The sequence below is a fragment of the Tubulanus polymorphus genome, chromosome 4 (genome assembly GCF_964204645.1).
Source record: "Tubulanus polymorphus chromosome 4, tnTubPoly1.2, whole genome shotgun sequence".
In the NCBI taxonomy this organism is placed as follows: Eukaryota; Metazoa; Nemertea; class Palaeonemertea; order Tubulaniformes; family Tubulanidae; genus Tubulanus; species Tubulanus polymorphus.
This window is the reverse complement of record NC_134028.1, coordinates 27,108,563-27,127,125: the sequence shown is the minus strand read 5'-3', so window position 1 is coordinate 27,127,125 and position 18,563 is coordinate 27,108,563. Positions and strand designations below refer to the sequence as shown.

At 39.9% G+C, this 18,563-nt stretch overlaps 2 protein-coding genes across 6 annotated transcripts; one reads left to right on the top strand and one right to left on the bottom strand.

Annotated features, from left to right (window-relative positions):
- Window positions 1-207: 207 nt before the first annotated feature.
- On the bottom strand, window positions 208-9,381 carry LOC141903650 (sorting nexin-29-like). 2 transcript variants are annotated; one of them, XM_074791862.1, is made up of 18 exons: window positions 9,211-9,381; window positions 9,000-9,114; window positions 8,463-8,552; window positions 8,031-8,104; window positions 7,585-7,759; window positions 5,945-6,015; window positions 5,690-5,854; window positions 4,893-5,502; window positions 3,930-4,154; window positions 3,303-3,572; window positions 2,821-2,903; window positions 2,633-2,739; window positions 2,436-2,552; window positions 2,163-2,224; window positions 1,679-1,769; window positions 840-980; window positions 609-748; window positions 208-391 (listed from the first exon to the last, which is right to left on the bottom strand). In XM_074791862.1, exons 1-18 carry the CDS (start codon window positions 9,215-9,217, stop codon window positions 271-273), a joined length of 2,664 nt encoding a protein of 887 aa, XP_074647963.1. In that variant the 5' UTR covers window positions 9,218-9,381; the 3' UTR covers window positions 208-270. The 2 variants fall into 2 exon arrangements, with proteins under 2 accessions (XP_074647963.1, XP_074647964.1); XM_074791863.1 differs by lacking the exons at window positions 208-391; window positions 609-748; window positions 840-980 and adding an exon at window positions 1,028-1,167.
- Window positions 9,382-9,896: 515 nt separating this feature from the next.
- On the top strand, window positions 9,897-18,240 carry LOC141903976 (short-chain dehydrogenase/reductase family 9C member 7-like). Of its 4 annotated transcripts, none has more exons than XM_074792402.1 (8): window positions 9,897-10,225; window positions 10,627-10,844; window positions 11,094-11,300; window positions 11,732-11,914; window positions 12,221-12,353; window positions 14,888-16,160; window positions 16,439-16,667; window positions 17,089-18,240. In XM_074792402.1, exons 2-6 carry the CDS (start codon window positions 10,640-10,642, stop codon window positions 15,222-15,224), a joined length of 1,065 nt encoding a protein of 354 aa, XP_074648503.1. In that variant the 5' UTR covers window positions 9,897-10,225; window positions 10,627-10,639; the 3' UTR covers window positions 15,225-16,160; window positions 16,439-16,667; window positions 17,089-18,240. The 4 variants fall into 4 exon arrangements, with proteins under 4 accessions (XP_074648503.1, XP_074648502.1, XP_074648501.1 ...); XM_074792401.1 differs by having other exon boundaries at window positions 9,898-10,326; window positions 10,630-10,844; XM_074792400.1 differs by lacking the exons at window positions 9,897-10,225; window positions 10,627-10,844; window positions 11,094-11,300; window positions 11,732-11,914; window positions 12,221-12,353 and having other exon boundaries at window positions 15,226-16,160; window positions 16,462-16,667.
- The last annotated feature ends 323 nt before the right edge of the window (window positions 18,241-18,563 follow it).

Here is an 18,563-nt window from a genome sequence, read left to right as displayed (position 1 = left end):
GTTTCCATGCCTACCAACTGAAGTTTGGTACGTAGGCATGGAAACATATTGTTAAACTTTCAAATCATGGAGTCACTTCTCTTCATTTAACCCCTTTCAATGCAGACTTTTTGGATATTCTTCAAATGGATTAGAAAACGATGATTTAGGTCGACTGCCTGTCCTTTCTGGTCCTATTAAGACCTTTATCAGGTATGTACTACCAAAAATGATCAAGCTAGGCCACCTGGAATGCTCTCAAGACAGGTTGAAATAGACATTAGTGTTGTTTTAAAGTCCCATGTACATATCAGCAGCTACAACCGGTGCTGGCTGAATCCCTGCTGGTTGTGACGTAGAGGGCGCTGATTTCCGACGGTTTTTTGATGATTTCTTCTTGTCAGGAATCTCACTAAAAAGAATAAAGGAGAAGATTGTGTCATACACAGACTGGCAGTAATCATCCGGGGTTCAGTCACCACAAATAGACGCCTTAAATCATAACACTGATCTTAAATATTTCAATCGGCTATAGAATGAGTTTAGACTGGTCTTAAATCTTAAAATCAAAGCCTTCACATGCAAGAGGGGGCTGACCCCTGTCTGAGAGAGGGGGGAGTAACACTTACCCGAGAACTGGCACCAATGCGATCAGATTGTCCTTGCAAGCGTTCGATGCTAACTGTGCATTATTTTGAACGAGCCAATTTATAACTTGACGAATATAATTCTGTAATCTTTTACGTCGATCTTCGACGAATTTACCTCCCTGAAATAAATACATTACACATACTCATAATGCAACAAGTAACTACTTTATAAGGGTAAATAGTCAGTGAAATCATTGAATATTTCCATACCTTGTTTCCTATAGCTTTTTTTGGTGGAAATTCGAAAGTGTTGAGAATCGCGTATTTTTTACGTAGTTTATTATGCGACTCATAAAACTGTGCGTATCTTCTATAAACCGTCCATTCTTCATCGCGTATACGAACATATACCTACAATACAACATACTACCTTCATAAACCCACACAGAGCCAGTCCGTCACATCGTCCGTCACAACGCTGATCACTCGTAGGGTCATCCGTTTAGCTGTCAAATCCCCTGTTTATTATCAGCCCGCGCCTTATCAAACAGGTACTGATAATGGTGACTTAGTGAACAACTGTTTGAAACCGCTGTGACTATCAACAGCAAACATCAGAAGTTTTACAATTAGCTGATGAAAGTGACTACATGCACCTTAATGATGTGTCTCATAGGCCTAGTGTGAGATGTTTATGTGAGGCAATAATGAATGAATCCTGCAACCTTGAGACAATTTACATTTTATCACCAATTTTCAGTGTTCGAATTTTTGATCATCCACATTTCACATAACAATGATTATGTGTTCCAGGCTGCAGAATATCTGAATAGATGCTGGCAGGCTGAAGGGCTGGTACCAGGCTGCAGATGGATGCTGGCAGGCTGAAGGGCTGGTTCTAGGCTGCAGATGGATGCTGGCAGGCTGAAGGGCTGGTTCCAGGCTGCCGATGGATGCTGGCAGGCTGAAAGGCTGGTTCCAGGTTGCAGATGGATGCTGGCAGGCTGAAGGGCTGGTTCCAGGTTGCAGATGGATGCTGGCAGGCTGAAGGTCTGGTTACGTGTAAATTCAATCAAGTTTTCAACACGACAGATCTATTGTAAACTGACCTGATAAACATGATGTGATTCAGTTCCTACACCTCTCATGAACGCGGAAGGAATCCAGATGTTTATCAATGGTCGAGATGTTGGTGACAATCTAAATATCAAATAACACAAACATCAAACACACACATATACAACTGGGGTTAACTACAGTGCAAATAACCCCCAAAACCCAGGTCGGGCATTGACATTGCTTTTTGTTAGATATTATAATTTATTGAATTGGCTGCTATTCATATTGGAATCATAATTTCTATGGTTATCACCAGAAATCACTGATCAATGTATGTTTTATGATAGTGATTAAAAGCATCGTAATGAGACATGAATTATCATATAAACTACTACAGAGATATCGTAGGGGAAGCTGGTCTGATATACTCCCCTCCCCCCCCCCCCGGAAGCAGGTCTGATATACCAACCCCGCCCCCCGGACTTCAGATATAAAAACATTATCAATAGTGAACACAACCATTTCAACACTTACACATCTGCATCTGAAGAGATGCTGGTGTTGTCATCCGTATGTTCTTCATGATGATTTGGCAGCTGAAAACACAATTTATCTAGACTGAAACTTTCATCAGAAAATCTGTAAGATCTCGGCTCCCATTGGTCATTTAAAGCTGCTATATGCGCTAGTAATGAAAGCTCGTACTCTAAACAAATCTAGTTCACCTTTAAAGTCTTAAAATTTTACCGATTAAATTAGATGAATACATTATAAATGGTTCACCATTGCGAATGGTTCCATACTAACCGGTCCTCTCAGTTCAATGAGGTCTTGACGAAGTCTTCTTAATTGTGATTCTTTTGATAGTAATTGTTTGTGTAGTGATTCATTGAATTCGATCAGTTCTCCGTGCATTTCAGCAACCTGTAACAATAGATCAATAACTTCCTGTTACCGAAACCACTTCTCAACACTCTCAATATCAGAGATAGTTTTACACAAACCTGTATGAGCTTCTTTTCATATTCAGATGCTTCGTGACTGTAATCAATCTGTGGTTTACTGGCTGGTATTGCTGGCTGAATATCATCTAAATGAACACCTATTTTACCTGTCAAAACACACATGTATACCACACATTATGTAAGCGACAGTAATAGACCTGAGATTGAGGAGTATAATACAGACTTACCTTCCGCTGCCAGACCTTCTCTTCTCAATAACTGTACAGCATTAACATATTTCTTCAGTTGATGTTTGAGAAGTTCATTTTCTCTACGAAACATTGATTTACACAATTCACAATCTATTATCATACCAGTAACTGTCAGGTGCTCAATTGCTTTGAATTAGGTTCAAATGAATCTGTGGATTGCTGACATAGTGAAAAGTTAACCAGTGTAAAACTGACATGATGACAATTAAAACTGGTTAAATTAAACGAGTGGATAACTGGCAAATTAACTAAACCAGAGGAAAACTGATATGGAGGAAATCGAAACTGCATTTGGCATTTATCTGTTGGTTTACTTGAACAAACTTTTCAGGCAACGGGAGGCCTACAAGAGCCAGTTGCCAGTTACACAGTTGTGAGTTAGATTTAACTCATAGTTAACTTTTACTCACAAAAGTGGAACTGGATGCTGGGAATATTGTATTAACGTTTATAGTCACCTGGTTAATGCTTGTATACGTGATTGATCTTTCTCGATTGTAATATGATGTGATTTACGAATCTCCTCTAATTCTGCTTTCAGTCCGGCAGACGTTTCCTGTTCGACTTCACACAACGCTCGTAACTGACGATTCTCTTCTTCAACATCGTCTTTACGAAGCATCATCGCTACGACCGCTTGTTTCAGTTCGCTTGTAGACATCGTCTCTTTACCGGACGGTGATTCCGGATCATTACTTCCATCTCCAGCAGTTCTCAGAGCAGGAATGCTTTAAACAATCAATATAAATAAATCCTGAATCTGTCCCTGATTAGTATTTGTCAAAACCAGACCAACTACACTTCAGTTTTAGTATGAAACCCTCGAAGCAGATCCTGGTCAGTTTTAACATGGATAAAAGGTAACCCAAAATTCTATCTCTCTCCAATCTAACTAAGTTCATTTTCGCTCTAAAACTTATCTAACAACATTAGACAGTCTAAGCTCATTTTGGATCCATAGCCGACCTTAACAACTTAAGACCAGTCTAAGCTCATTTTGGTTTTAAAGCAGACTTAAACAACCATTTCTGGGTTCAACTGATGACTGTGAATGTTCAGGGTTCAAGTGTATAAATGATACTTACTTGTCAGATAAGCCGAGTTGTGCTAGTTGTAATGCGTGAGCAGCACTCTCAGTATACGGACACGATGGAATGTTATATGAATCTATCGATGCTGTATCCGATGTGTTTCCGTTCGATGACGCCGGATATATCATCAAACCTTCATCGTCGCCACCTATTGGTGTCATCGGAGTTAGCGTAACAGGCGTATCGCTAACCGGTGCTGATCTACTCTGATTACTGTAACTATTAATAAAACAATAGCATGAACACGTAGTTCTCTGTTAGAATTTGACTTCAGAGTTGCAACACCAAAAATGCCGGGCAAAATTGAACACATTTTAACTCAAAGTCAAACTTCACCATGAACTTAATCATGACGCAGTTTAACAGTTACTGTTGAACTGGGTTATGAGTTCAAATCTTTGCTACTAAAGGTTTTCAAGGCTTGAGTTTTCACCCGAGAACTAAGAACATCAAAATACAATTGTCAAATCTTGCACGACTGCTACAAAACTGAGTTTCATAGAATCTTGAAGGAATGGAATTTAATATTTTTGCGCGGGTTGGTGGAGGGGGTGCAGCTGCACAGGTTGGGTGGATGGGGTGGTATTTATACTGCTGCGTGGGTTGGTGGAGGGGGTGCAGCTGCGCGGGTTGGTGGAGGGGATGCAGCTGCGCGGGTTGGTGGAGGGGGTGTAGCTGCACGGGTTGGTGGAGGAGATGCAGCTGCACGGGTTGGTGGAGGGGGTGCAGCTGCACGGGTTGGTGGAGGGGATGCAGCTGCACGGGTTGGTGGAGGGGGTGCAGCTGCGCGGGTTGGTGGAGGGGATGCAGCTGCGCGGGTTGGTGGAGGGGATGCAGCTGCGCGGGTTGGTGGAGGGGATGCAGCTGCACGGGTTGGTGGAGGGGGTGCAGCTGCACGGGTTGGTGGAAGAGATGCAGCTGCACGGGTTGGGTGAAGGGCGTGGTATTTATACTTACATGTCAGTATCACAATTGATGTTATTGCGAGTTAGTGGAAGAGTTGAAGGTGGAGTTGAAAATGCCGTTGTTGTCATATTATAATCCGATGAACACTGATTACTAGTCGTACTAGTCATATTGTTTACATCAGCATACGGACTAGTATCCCGCTGACTAGTCATTATAGTCATATTGTCTATAGTTTCCTGCTCGTGTTGACTAGAATTGATAGTTTTTATATCGTAAATACACGATTCTTGTTCGTCATTGACAGCGGAAGTGACACTCGCGCTGCTGCTACTGATACTGATTGAATCAGCGCATTGACCAGTGATTCCACTCAACGATTCATCTACCGCGGTCGTGATTCTCGATTCATCCGCCGCGGTCCTGATTCTCGATTCATCCGCCGCTATCCCGTCAGCTGTCAACGCTGAATTGATATTCAGTTCATCGTTACGGTAAGAATTATCACTGTTTGAAGGAATGAAAGATTGTTTATTTGGAGCTGGAGGAGCTGGAGGAGTGGATACTCTGGTTGGTGAGGAGCGTCCACATACTGGTTCAACTCCATCAAATGAAACCAGTTTTGCCGGTTTTCTTCGCTTTTTCTTTTCTTTTTTCTTCTCTGCGAAAAAAGTGAAAACAAGAATCATCAAATAAAACGGTGGCAAAATATTAAAACAGTTCAGTCCTCAGATCATATTTGAATCTAGAATTAGAAATAAACTGATTCCAAACTGTGTTAAACCTAACAGTGGACTGTCGAACTGTATCCACAACTTGTTTTCTATTTTCACAGTTTGTATTTTTACCTAAAAGTAGAGGTTCAACGGCTACAACGACCGGCTTCGCATCTTCATCCGGTTCAATCTCTCCGAGACGAGAGAATGAGAACTGACCGTCGAGACCCTGAGCAGGACGAATAGTATTCAATCCTTCTAAGTCAATCGCTATAGCGAACAGAATAGATCCTAGTCCTAAAATTGATATCGATTTCAACGTCTCAGTAAATCAGTGAATATTAAATATATCTAGATTTCGATAGATGCTGAAAGCGTAGTTTTTACCTGCTGCCATATTCGGTAATACTGAACTCTTCTCCATGTCTCTGAGAAACGCCCAGTTCTCATAATATTGACTGAAATAAAGAATACACGATTGATGATTAAAACCCTTTGATTACAGGAGATAATTTGGAAAATTTTATAAAATTCCTACTCAATACGTTACTGATATATCAACATATTTGACAGGTGCTGCCATCTTTTATCACTGTTATTACACAGTGATGAGGTGTACTAAGATCATCATCATCTCGAGGTATATAGAAACACAACTAGGAAATGTGTGCCATATAGAAACACAGCAGTGAGGAAGGTGTACAGTCAGTGTTGTATATAGATCTATGTGGTTGGGTATTCAGGGTAAATCAAACTGATATCAATGTTGATTTTTAGAATTCCCAATATCTTATCATAATGTGCAAATTTTCTGGATCAAAAGTTTATCTGAGATGGGTTCATAAAGGTTTTTATAATTTCACCCGAAGAACTGATTTAAAAAAGGCTCGAATAATCTTAAATAGCAGAAAATCATCTCCTTATAAAGTAAACAAATCATTTACATTCGCAGTAAAAAGGCAATCATTAAGAGGTGACCTACTCACGAGAACCGGGATCTTATCACAACTGAAGCCCCATTTTTGATTTTTCCTTTAGCCAATTAATCTTCCCTTGCTCTGATTTATATAAACGCCACATGATTGAGTCCGATATTACTCAAAAAACCTCTGATTTCACAGTTTACTACAGCAGCTACATCAGCTACAGCAGCTACAGCAGCTACATCAGCTACATCAGCTACAGGCTAAAACCTAATCGCTGTATGTTATAACTGTATAATAAATCAGCTTTAGAAAACGGTCCATAGAATCAAGACGTTAATTGCTCATTTCGTTTTTCTTTATGTTATTGTGGGTCTATGGAAATCAATGGAACCCCGGTCACAAGGACAGGGGTCTAGTCACAAGAGCCGAGGCCCTGTCACGAGGACTGGGATCTAGTCATGAGAGCTTAGACCAGGTCACAAGGACTGGGGTCTAGTCACAAGAGCTGAGGCCCAGTCACAAGGACTGGAGACTAGTCATGAGAGCTGACAATTCTTAACTACCGTGCATAAAACTTAAAACACAAGTGTAACAAATTATCAGGTTATCTATCAAGGCAATTGGGTCTAAAACAATAAGACACTTTCTCTCTATATACATACATTGTACACAGTATCTATGAATGGTGAACTAGATCAGAGATCAATAGATCAAGCACTGTGTTGTCTATAGCGGTGTAAATACAGTTGATTATTAGAAATCTGTCCACATTCGATATATCCAAACATTGTATTCTTTTCAGCTTAAAATGCAAAGTCATTCAATTTGAATTTCAGCTGATAATCATTCAACATTTCCAATATATCTTAATAGCCATTTTCAATTCTTATACGTGTATATTAAAGCTATTATATTTTTATGCTGTATATGACCCAATAGATGATCTCCCATCTTTATTTGATACAAACTTTAGAATTCCTGAAAATGACTATTATAAGATACATTCGAAACTTTATATGGATCATTAACAAATAGAAACCTTTTTAGAATGGTTTTTCTATCTGTATTGAGGGAGTTTAAAATTATCTCTAGAAAACTTACGACAAAAGAGTTTCGTTTGCGATCACACAATGCATGTATCTCTCTAATGAGTTCTCGTTTAACGACGCCCGCAGCCAGGCCCGGCCCCGGCCCGCGTCTGTCGTTATATGCTTCAACATGAAAAATCTCTGTTGTTCGTGTTTGTTCAGGATTTCTTTGACGTAATGGAAAAATTCTGAAACATTAAACGGATACAGTTGAGTTCATGAAATAGAGTTAAAAAGGCCGTTCACTCAACAGTCATAGGTATTGACTCTTGAGGGGAAATCATTCCAGTTCAACAGTTGAAGATTGCACTGAGAGTTAACTTAATGAAAATGAACTGATTGAACATCTCTGTGGAACACTGTCTGTTGAGTCAAACTTAAACCACAATTGGAACCCGAGTCATGAACTGTGGAGTTAAATCCAGAAAATGAGTAGAACTGAATTCTAATAATTCATACCTGGTTCTGTTTCAAGGTTTTTGATATCTGAAACGCCGGGAATGTTTGCCAGTCCAGCTTTTTCAGTGACCTGCCTGAAAACAAGTAAAAACAACTTCATTAAATGAATGAATTCAGTGAAGATGACCAACACAGACAGCAGTAGCTCAAACAAAGACATTACAGTAACGATGAACTTCTCTTATTCACTATCGACTTTTGAGCATCTGCAGCCCCAGACTCTTAAGTTATCCATAGCTAGGACAATCAGTGTTTGAATTGCAGAAAACAAATAGGGACTCAAAAATAGAGATAATTTCAGTGATATGATGACTGTCTTATACAATGACAAGTAATAAAACCTGTCAATTGAATCAGATTTGTGAAAGTATAGATGATTTCAGAGTAATGAGATCATAGAACGAACAGACTGGTATTTGTGAAGTATCTTACTTAAGAGTTGAGAGGGCTTTACCCCCAGCACCAGTGTGTTTAATTCCATGTTGAAGAACTGCTTCCCAATAATTACATAAACAAACAACTCTGCAAAATATTACAAATCACAAGTTAATAACTGTTCAAACATGATTGCAGTTATTGCAGAGAATATAATGATAATCACAGGGAGTCCTTAGGGGGCGACTCTAGGGGCTATTTTTGGGAGGACTTGTCACATCCTTAAAGACACATTGAATCCAGTCCTAAAGGCAATATTACGTTCGCTAAGTCTGCACTTAGGGGCAATATTAGGTTTGCTCCAGCAAATTCTGAAGATTTTGTAATATCCACTGTGTGTGTGACGGGATATATAGAGAGAGGTTACTGATGTAACTGTAGTTAATGGGGTTAACTACTATAGCGCCGGATCCACACCGGATCCAGGGAGACTTGTGAAACTTATAAAAGTTGTTGAGTGCTCCCTTTTTGTCAACAAAGAAAATTGATGCATTTAGTGCGGGGTATGTAATTTAGCCAGAGATGATGATTTACCGACTATCAGCATCTGTAGCGAGCTCTTTCTTTCCTCCAAACCGGACCTGACATTGTTTAACTGCGTCGAGAAGTCGATTCAATAAACTCTTCCTTTCACATTCATACGATTCAGCTTTAAATATACACATACAGAAAGCAATTAATTTGAAAACAAGATCGACGAGTTGAGAAAGATTGCCGAACCTGCAGCTGCGGGTGTGATACTTACAAGTCATATTAAACCCAGTGGCACTGTTTTAATCGATCATTTCTCCTTTTTCGGGGCAGGGTTTATTATTAGACCAACGGAATCGCTACTAGAATCAGTCCTGACATCGGCCCTCAGATAGTAACCTAACTGCAGTTATGAGTTGTTTTCATAAATGTCAAAATCCCTGAAATTTTCACTTCCTAGTTAGCAGTGCCATCTAGCGGTTAGTGCGGCGGTAACGTGCCAGGGTTCAGTTCGAATCAGTTATGGATTGCTCCGTGAACCATTCATCCGCCGGGGAAAGGGGAGCCGGAGTTCGCGTTGGAGTCCACCACGAGAGTAGTAGGGTAGTGGATACATTGGGTGGTACCACTAAACTCTAACTTACTCCAATCAATCTTGTCATCTGGTCAATCTTGTCAATTTAATCTTCTTGTCAAGATAATTACTCCAAGACAAGTGGTTGAACAGATGATACTAGTGTAGTTGAATTCGTTTGGAACGCTGGAGGACTCAGAGATGTCTAGGACCGCCGCTCCGAATGCATTCAACAAAGTGGAAACACCCGACGATTTAAAAGTGTTTATTGAATTCAGGTCAGCGGTGCCGACAGATTTACTTCCTTTATCTACCAAATAATGGTCGTATTTATACTGCTGGCATCGATAGATTCACTAGAGACCTCAAAATTTGCCTTTTAGCTTGAGTTCGTCGGACAGAGTTCTCGCGGTAAGAGCTCTAAAAACCTTATCAGTTACAAAACAACGGAAAACTCGAATGAAGTAGTTGTGTTATCGAATCGATACGACAGTTCAATGTGTAAACACTGGTTGTGAATATAGGTCGAGGCATTGAAAACATATATAGATCCAATCATAAAAGCTACGGGTAGATATTATAACTATACATCTAAATACTGATATAATAATATATCAATAATGCACTGAGGCAATGGTTATGAGGACTGCTACAATAATCCATTGATAGCTGACTGCGATTAGTTCAAAACCAATACTAATGGAGCTAGTGAGTTAGATAATACTCGATCAGACACACGTTTATTTCCAGTATCAACCCTTGTAGCGACAAACCCGATAACTGTGGATCTATTGCCCCAATATTCAACTAACAATCGTAAGTTGTGATTTTAACCTATATTCCCAATGTATTAACCGAAAAATCACTGAACACGTTACTTTATTTACTTAATCCATTAAACATCTTCAGATAACTGAGGCGTTTTGCAGCAAAAAACCTACAATAATATAGAAAAACGAAATGTGCATTGGGTCATTTTTTTCAGTTTAAAAAAGGCCCTAGAATTGGGTTGACACGCTATTTTTTTCTTTATGCAGTGGGTTTTTGACTGATCTATAGAAGCCGGCTGTGGAGGTGTATTGAGCTCTGGTAATAAAATCAATGTCGTTTCTATTTCAGTCGCTTGAAAATGATTCCACGCGGATATAGGTTTATTGTGGTAACTATCGGTGTAACGTTAGTTTGGCTTTCCTGGTTGACTAACGGATTTGCCGATATTGAAAGTATCCTCTCAGCTACTGTTCTGTGTACTCTACTGACTATTTGGGTCGCCTTCCTCAGTTGGAGGCGACCTCCGCACCTATCAGTATCGGGAAAAGCTGTTTTTATCACAGGTAAGATGTTTAATCGTTAATAATCTTCGATTGCGCTGGAATTAAAGAGAATTTTGTCGATAAGTCAAACACTGTTTCGTCGACTTAATACTAAATTATTCAAGGTAACTGTGAACTAAGAATCCGTTTGCCGAGTGACGTCATCTGTTTGTTCAGTATCATTAAGCGGTTTTATTGTAAATGTAACAGATATTCAAAGTACCGACTTTAAGCCAAAGCGAAAAAGGTCCTATCTATCTATAATTCCAGGTTGTGACAGTGGTTTTGGACATTTAACAGCGAAACGACTATCATCATTGGATTGTTTAGTGTTTGCGGCGTGTTTGAACCCGTGTGAGGGCGGGGCTAAAGAACTCCAATACACCGAAAACATACACGTCATCAAGTGTGACGTCACGAAAGAATCTGACGTAACCGCGGCGAAGGAATTCATAGAGTCGAATTTGGGAGATAAAGGTATCAGAATTGAATTCAGTTTCACAGTCGAAATTCTGATTCTAGTTCCATAGTTGCGAGTTAAGATTTGGACCAGTTTTTACCCATGTAGCACACGTCTGTGTAACATCAACCTATCACAAATAAACTTTAACTATATTCTACTAGTTAACATTGAAATGTAGTTATTTCCAAATATCGATGTATTTGATTAATTATCTCCGATCCGGCTGGATGGAAGAAATTTCGAGACACCAAATCAAGTGAAATTAGATTAAATTTACCAATCAAATAAATAAGAGGGCCACTGATTCCTATCTTAATATCAAAACAATGAACACACACACAGCTTTTAAAGTCGATTTCAATCGATTTTACGATTTTCATTAATTTTCTATAATCTTTTAAGTTATAACGAATAAAGTATAACGAATGTGGATTTCTTTATGTAGATTTGTGGGCAGTAGTAAATAATGCAGGTGTTGCTGTGTTCAGCCCGCTCGAATGGACACCCGCTTCTGAATTTGAAAGGATGATGTCGGTGAACGTGATGGGAGTCGTTCGAGTGACGAAAACATTTCTACCGATGTTACGAAAGTCTCGAGGACGAGTGATCAACGTAGCGAGTCTCGCAGGTATCACCAGGTGGCGCTAACATCCGATCCGATTGTCGTCTGCTATTCGGTTTTAAGAACACTGATGTCACACATCACGAAGTCGAGTCACCGATTCGACGAAGACTAGTTTGTTGGATCTCAGCTACACTCGGTTCACCTGAGATCCGCGATCTTTTTGAACCGAACGCCTAAGTCACGTGATGTGTACGATCGCTGTTTATTGGCTACGACTTAACGATCGGTTATTAGTACACTTAGGTCACATAACTCGTCATTTTTCGTTAAGTTTTGAAGTGAAGTATTATTTTCAATATATAATTTCAGGCAGGTTCAATCTACCTCTGTATTGCGCGTACGCGATGTCTAAAAGCGCGTGTATCGCGTTCTCTGACTGTCTGAGGAGAGAAATGGCCGCGTTTGAAGTGATGGTCAGCACTGTAGAACCGACCCTTTACAGGTGAATAGAAAACTGTGTGGTATTTCTGAATAGCACAATCTCACAGTATTTGCGATCGATTCTATTCAAGAATAATTTAAGAAAATAAAGTGTAATGTGCGATTCTATGGTTTCAGAACGCTATTCTACAATTCTACAATTATATGAATTGAATATCACTAACGTAAAATGCGATTCATACGATCGTATATGATCGCAAAAGGATAGCGTGCGATTGTGGTACTCTAAAGCTTAACCCCCCCCTAAAAAACCCTAACCCTGTAAACTCTAATTGGGTTAGGGTTTGGGTTTGAGGGTTTAGAGGGTTCAGGGTTTAGAGAATTAGAATTTAGTTGGCCTGGTGAATTAACGTAGTAACCCTAGTGTTGGCCTGTTTAATAAACGCAAAAACCCTAGTGTTGGCCTTGTGAATAAACGCAGAAACCCTAGTGTTGGCCTGGTGAATAAACGCAGAAACCCTAGTGTTGGCCTGGTGAATAAACGCAGAAACCCTAGTTTTGGCCTGGTGAATAAACGCAGAAACCCTAGTGTTGGCCTGTTTAATAAACGCAGCAACCCTAGTTTTGGCCTGGTGAATAAACGCAGAAACCCTAGTGTTGGCCTGTTTAATAAACGCAGAAACCCTAGTTTTGGCCTGGTGAATAAACGCAGAAACCCTAGTTTTGGCCTGGTGAATAAACGCAGAAACCCTAGTTTTGGCCTGTTTAATAAACGCAGAAACCCTAGTTTTGGCCTGGTGAATAAACGCAGAAACCCTAGTTTTGGCCTTGTGAATAAACGCAGAAACCCTAGTGTTGGCCTGTTTAATAAACGCAGAAACCCTAGTTTTGGCCTGGTGAATAAACGCAGAAACCCTAGTTTTGGCCTGGTGAATAAACGCAGAAACCCTAGTGTTGGCCTTGTGAATAAACGCAGAAACCCTAGTGTTGGCCTGTTTAATAAACGCAGAAACCCTAGTTTTGGCCTGGTGAATAAACGCAGAAACCCTAGTTTTGGCCTGGTGAATAAACGCAGAAACCCTAGTGTTGGCCTGTTTAATAAACGCAGAAACCCTAGTTTTGGCCTGGTGAATAAACGCAGAAACCCTAGTTTTGGCCTTGTGAATAAACGCAGTAACCCTAGTGTTGGCCTGTTTAATAAACGCAGAAACCCTAGTTTTGGCCTGGTGAATAAACGCAGAAACCCTAGTTTTGGCCTGGTGAATAAACGCAGAAACCCTAGTGTTGGCCTTGTGAATAAACGCAGAAACCCTAGTGTTGGCCTGTTTAATAAACGCAGAAACCCTAGTTTTGGCCTGGTGAATAAACGCAGAAACCCTAGTTTTGGCCTGGTAATAAACGCAGAAACCCTAGTTTTGGCCTGTTTAATAAACGCAGAAACCCTAGTTTTGGCCTGGTAATAAACGCAGAAACCCTAGTTTTGGCCTGGTAATAAACGCAGAAACCCTAGTGTTGGCCTGGTGATAAACGTAATTATCCTAGTGTTGGCCTGGTGTCACAGTGTTGGTGATATATCTACATAGAATCGCAGACGCGTGAAAATAACGCGATTGTGCTATTCAGAAATAGCGCAGAGAGTTATGGGTAAAGGACGGTCGTATATTGAGAGCCGATAGTACATAACCTCGAAGTTCTTCGGGTAATGAATGTAAAAGGTCTGAATTTTTTATTGTTTTCTCTTCCATTTTTTGAACTACGATGAGACAATTCCTATCATTGGTCCATTATAATACGCAGTCAGAAAGACTACGCGCTTATATATTTGATGGCATTTCTTAAGCCTGATTATAATCACACTCAGGAGTAACAAATGTAAAGTAATTTCCTTTCAATGAGTTTCAGTAGTATGCCCCGAGCTACACGAACTGACGACAGGGAACGCGTAGCATAGCCTTAAAACGGCCCAAACTCAGTGTGTTCGATTAACTGGTTATTAACAAACAGACATAAACGGTGACAGAACACAACCTCATTACAGGAGGAATCAGTTCATTCATTAGTTTGATATGTACCACTAATAACTACCACCGCCCATCACACGAATGTCTGTACTTCGATTTCCGATATCAAAATCAAACTCCTTGTTTCAAATAACAGGGTTAATCCTGTTATTTGTCCGCCCTATTCTAAGATAGAAAAAATCCATTTGATGAAAGTTTGTTTTCATCTATTGCTGGTTACGCAGAATTAGATTAAGCCGGTTCTGATCTTAATAAAGTGCTTAAAAATACAGAAAGATCGACGATTTCATTTGAAGTCTTTTTTCGCTTCATTTTGTATGATCATTACTAATAATGTTTGATAATAAGTTGGTGAAATGCGTGACTGAGTTTGACAGCATTATTTCAACCAGACTCAGTTCATTTCTATTCTACGTGTAACCAAAGACTCTTACATGCCTGTTTATTAGGGCACCTTTATTAACGTTTTTAGATAATCAGTTTGTGATGATTTCTTTTTGAGAAATAAACTTAGAATTATAGGGTAATGGATATCAAACGTCACTTCAAACTAGTCATGAAAATATTGTTTCAGCACGAATCTGACCGCGGTCGATCGAGTCACTCAAGAAGCGACAACTCATTGGAACAATTCACCCCATGAAATACAACAAGCTTACGGACAAGTTTATTTCGACCATTTCATCAAACGAACCATCCGAAAAGTACTGAGTCGGAGTCTTCCTAACCCGAATGAAGTGGTCGATGAAATGATGGACGCGGTTTGCTCCGAGAGACCCAAATCCAGATATGTCCCCAATTTACGAGTTCGGCTGAAAGTATTCGTGTTATCTCATCTACCCGATCGATGGTTGGATAAGATATTTCACCTCGGCGGAGAGAATATCATCGCTTCTTCTTATAAGCATTAATTTGAATTATTCTTGTTATCCGGGTTCTGTTAATGGATGCAGTCACGTGGCTTCTTACGTGCGGCGCATCATCGCTTACCAGAGCTTGTCCTAAGCTCACGTTACCTCAGGTGGAGACCAAAAGGCGAATTTATCCTGTCAATTCAGATTTGATTTTCCGAATCGTAATGTGTCATGCGAGTCATGTGTCATCAAAATAAATGGGAGTTGCATAACAGAATAAATTTGACGATTTGTTCAAAACGAGACAAGAAAAATACTGTCCCTGCAGGAGAACAGATGAGTTTCAAGTTTCACTTTGAGCTTTCACAATTTGGATCAGTTTTCGGAAAGCTACGTTGAGCTTTGATGAGGAGGTTTTTCCAATCAATCACTGATCATGAACTCTTAACACGATCAGTTGCTGAATCCACGTGTGAATCATGTTTGGATAAATCGGATTTTATTTGACAGGATTCATTCAAGCCCTGGTAATGCACCCGGCCTTTTGTGTTTCAAATTACCGGTACTTAACTGTAATAAGTTTCTTTTAAGGCCCGAACATTGATTATGAGCCAAGGGATTCGGGTCATCTTTATCACGTATCATTTTCTATTAAGTATTTTCGTTATTATCTGTATATACAAAATAAGTAATTAATAAACATTCGATTGTCAAAATCAGGAATTATTCGTTAAACTCTTGTCATTTAACATATATCCTTGAAATAAAGATAAAATATAATCATCTAAAATCATTTTGAATCTATTTTATTTTTGGTGAGTGATTAATCTACAGTTGGACCCTGCACCACCCCTCAGAGATATCCAGCCTGAATCCTGCATCCCCCAGAATAATCGGTAGCCTGGACCTCATCAAACAATTGTCAGCAGCCTGGACCTCTTAAGACCTCTCGTCTAAACCCTCGGCAGCAGAGGCACAGTATATCAGTCATCAGTAAGTGATAATGATATTAAAATTGTGAAAACTTTATGTAATGTAATGCACTGCACACGTCACGTATATAAAAGTGAGAAGTTGATGCAGAAACCCGTAGACTTCATATGGAAACTGTTGAGGGGGGGTATCTTATGATAACGATTTGCTGATTTACTAACACCTGATAGGAATCAAAAGTAAAGCAATGGCTACTTGGATTCGTCCATCTGATGCCACTATTGTTATATTAGTTTTACTAACGATCATAGTTTTAATCGGTTTATATCTGAATTTAGTCTCGTTTATCGTCTTGTTAAAGACGAACAGTGCCAAACTCTGGTCATATACGTTCGTGCTGAATACGTTGGCTTTGGACTTGCTGATGGGATTGATCGCTTATCCGACCCTGATCATCGCTGTCTGTAGCGCTGAGAATGCCGAAATAGCCTTCGTGGGATTTGATTTCATTTTTGGATTTCTCGGTACTGCGAATACGTTCACGCTAACAGTTGCAGCATTTCACAGGTAGGAACATGTCTGAATAGTAAATAAGTTTCCGAGTTTATTTATACACAGCAAAAAAGTCAGCACACTGACCAGGCACAATTACTACCACCGTGAATCACTACTCGTCTGTGGTCTAGGGGTTAGCACGTTTGGCTGACATGCTGCGGACCACGGGTTCGAGTCCTGCTAGGGTTAGGGTTATGGTCGACCTAGGGTTAGGGTTAGCGATATTACGCCCCGTATTGTGGCGATCCCTTCGGGTCACCATTGTTGAGATAAATTTCGCTTTTTTTAAAACATGATTTAATATCGACAAGCTCAGAGCAGTTTCTTGCTCGATATACCTGATTTATGCATCATTCTAAAGGATAATTAAAATGCAGATTTTTGCTGGAAATTCTCGAATTAATTCAAGCTTCTTCTATAAATTGTTTAACAGGTATATGATGGTCAGTAGAAATCAACAACACGGTAAAATACAGCGCAGAACTCACTACACGGGATACTTGGTGGGTATCAAAATCGCGTCGATCGTTATAACAGCCATATCCACTGTTATCCCGTATTCAATCGGGTTTCGAGGAACAGCGTCTGTTATACTAAATACATCGAGAATGTTCATCACACTTCTGATACCCATTCTAGTAATGTCGGTGTGCTATCGTCGCATCTATCGTCAGATGAAACAGGTGGCAACTCAAGTCCGTCTCAATCGCATTTCTACCGTAAGTTGGAGATATTTCGGCTCGGCGGCTGACGTCATTTCGCCCTCCATTCACCGATCCGATGATAAATCTTCATCGATGCAAAAAACAGTTGGATATCGCATGTTGTTGATAATACATTTGACGCTGATTTCGTGGCTGCCAGATTCATTGTTCACCATTATTTCGGCTTCGTGCGATTTTAAGATACGTACAGAGTACCGTGTACTAGTGGCCACCCTAGCCTTCACTTGTCTCTTATATAATCCCATATTGAACGTAGCCGTTCATAGCTATCTGAAAAAATCGTTCAAAATGATGTTATTATGTCAGGGAAATCTCGTTAGAATATCGCCGAATTCCACGTCATTTGTCGAGATGAAACGTCGCGAGGGGTTGCAGACCAACGCGTCCGCGGTAGTAGAACCCATCCTTATTTATCCGCCGAAATCTCGACAAATGAACAAACCCGCGTGTAAAACAGTTTCATCGTTATCGACACTACGATCAGCAGGAACCGAGGACGGTTGTTTACCGGGATCAGTCGGTGACAAGAACACCGGTCATGTAACTATTAACGATGGTATACTGTTACACGCCCCGGACCTGCTACTGAGATCCAGACAACCTTCACTCTCACCGTCAATGATCAGTACAATCAGCTCCGTACGAATATCTTCGTTTATTTCTGACGATGCGGCAGATACCGATAGGAAATCGTAATAATAAAGCATCACTTTCTAAAACTACATTATAAAAAAGTACAAGTTAGAAATTGATCACCATGAGTTTATAAAAAGAAATGTTCTGGATTCGAATGTTGAGACAAATGGAGACTCTAACATGTTAGAGGTAGTTCATTCTAATAACAAGGAGCTGACAGTAAAATGACACCCTAGCAGGCCCGGATGTCAGACGGAGATGTGTAGTCCGGACAGTTTGGTAGTAACGATTGATTGTCGATTATTCACAATTCACAAACAAATCCCTATCAAAATCTGTTTACACCAACAAAACCCATTGCCAGGTATAAAAAACGACGATATCCATTAGCCTAGATTGGACATAAAAATATTCGAAATGATAAACTTAATGAAACATTATATCGCGATTCACATCATATGTTGCCGGCATACATGTCGTTTTATCGCGATTAATTCATTTCATATTCATAGTGAGGCCTATAAAATCACTTCAACCGTTTTCTACG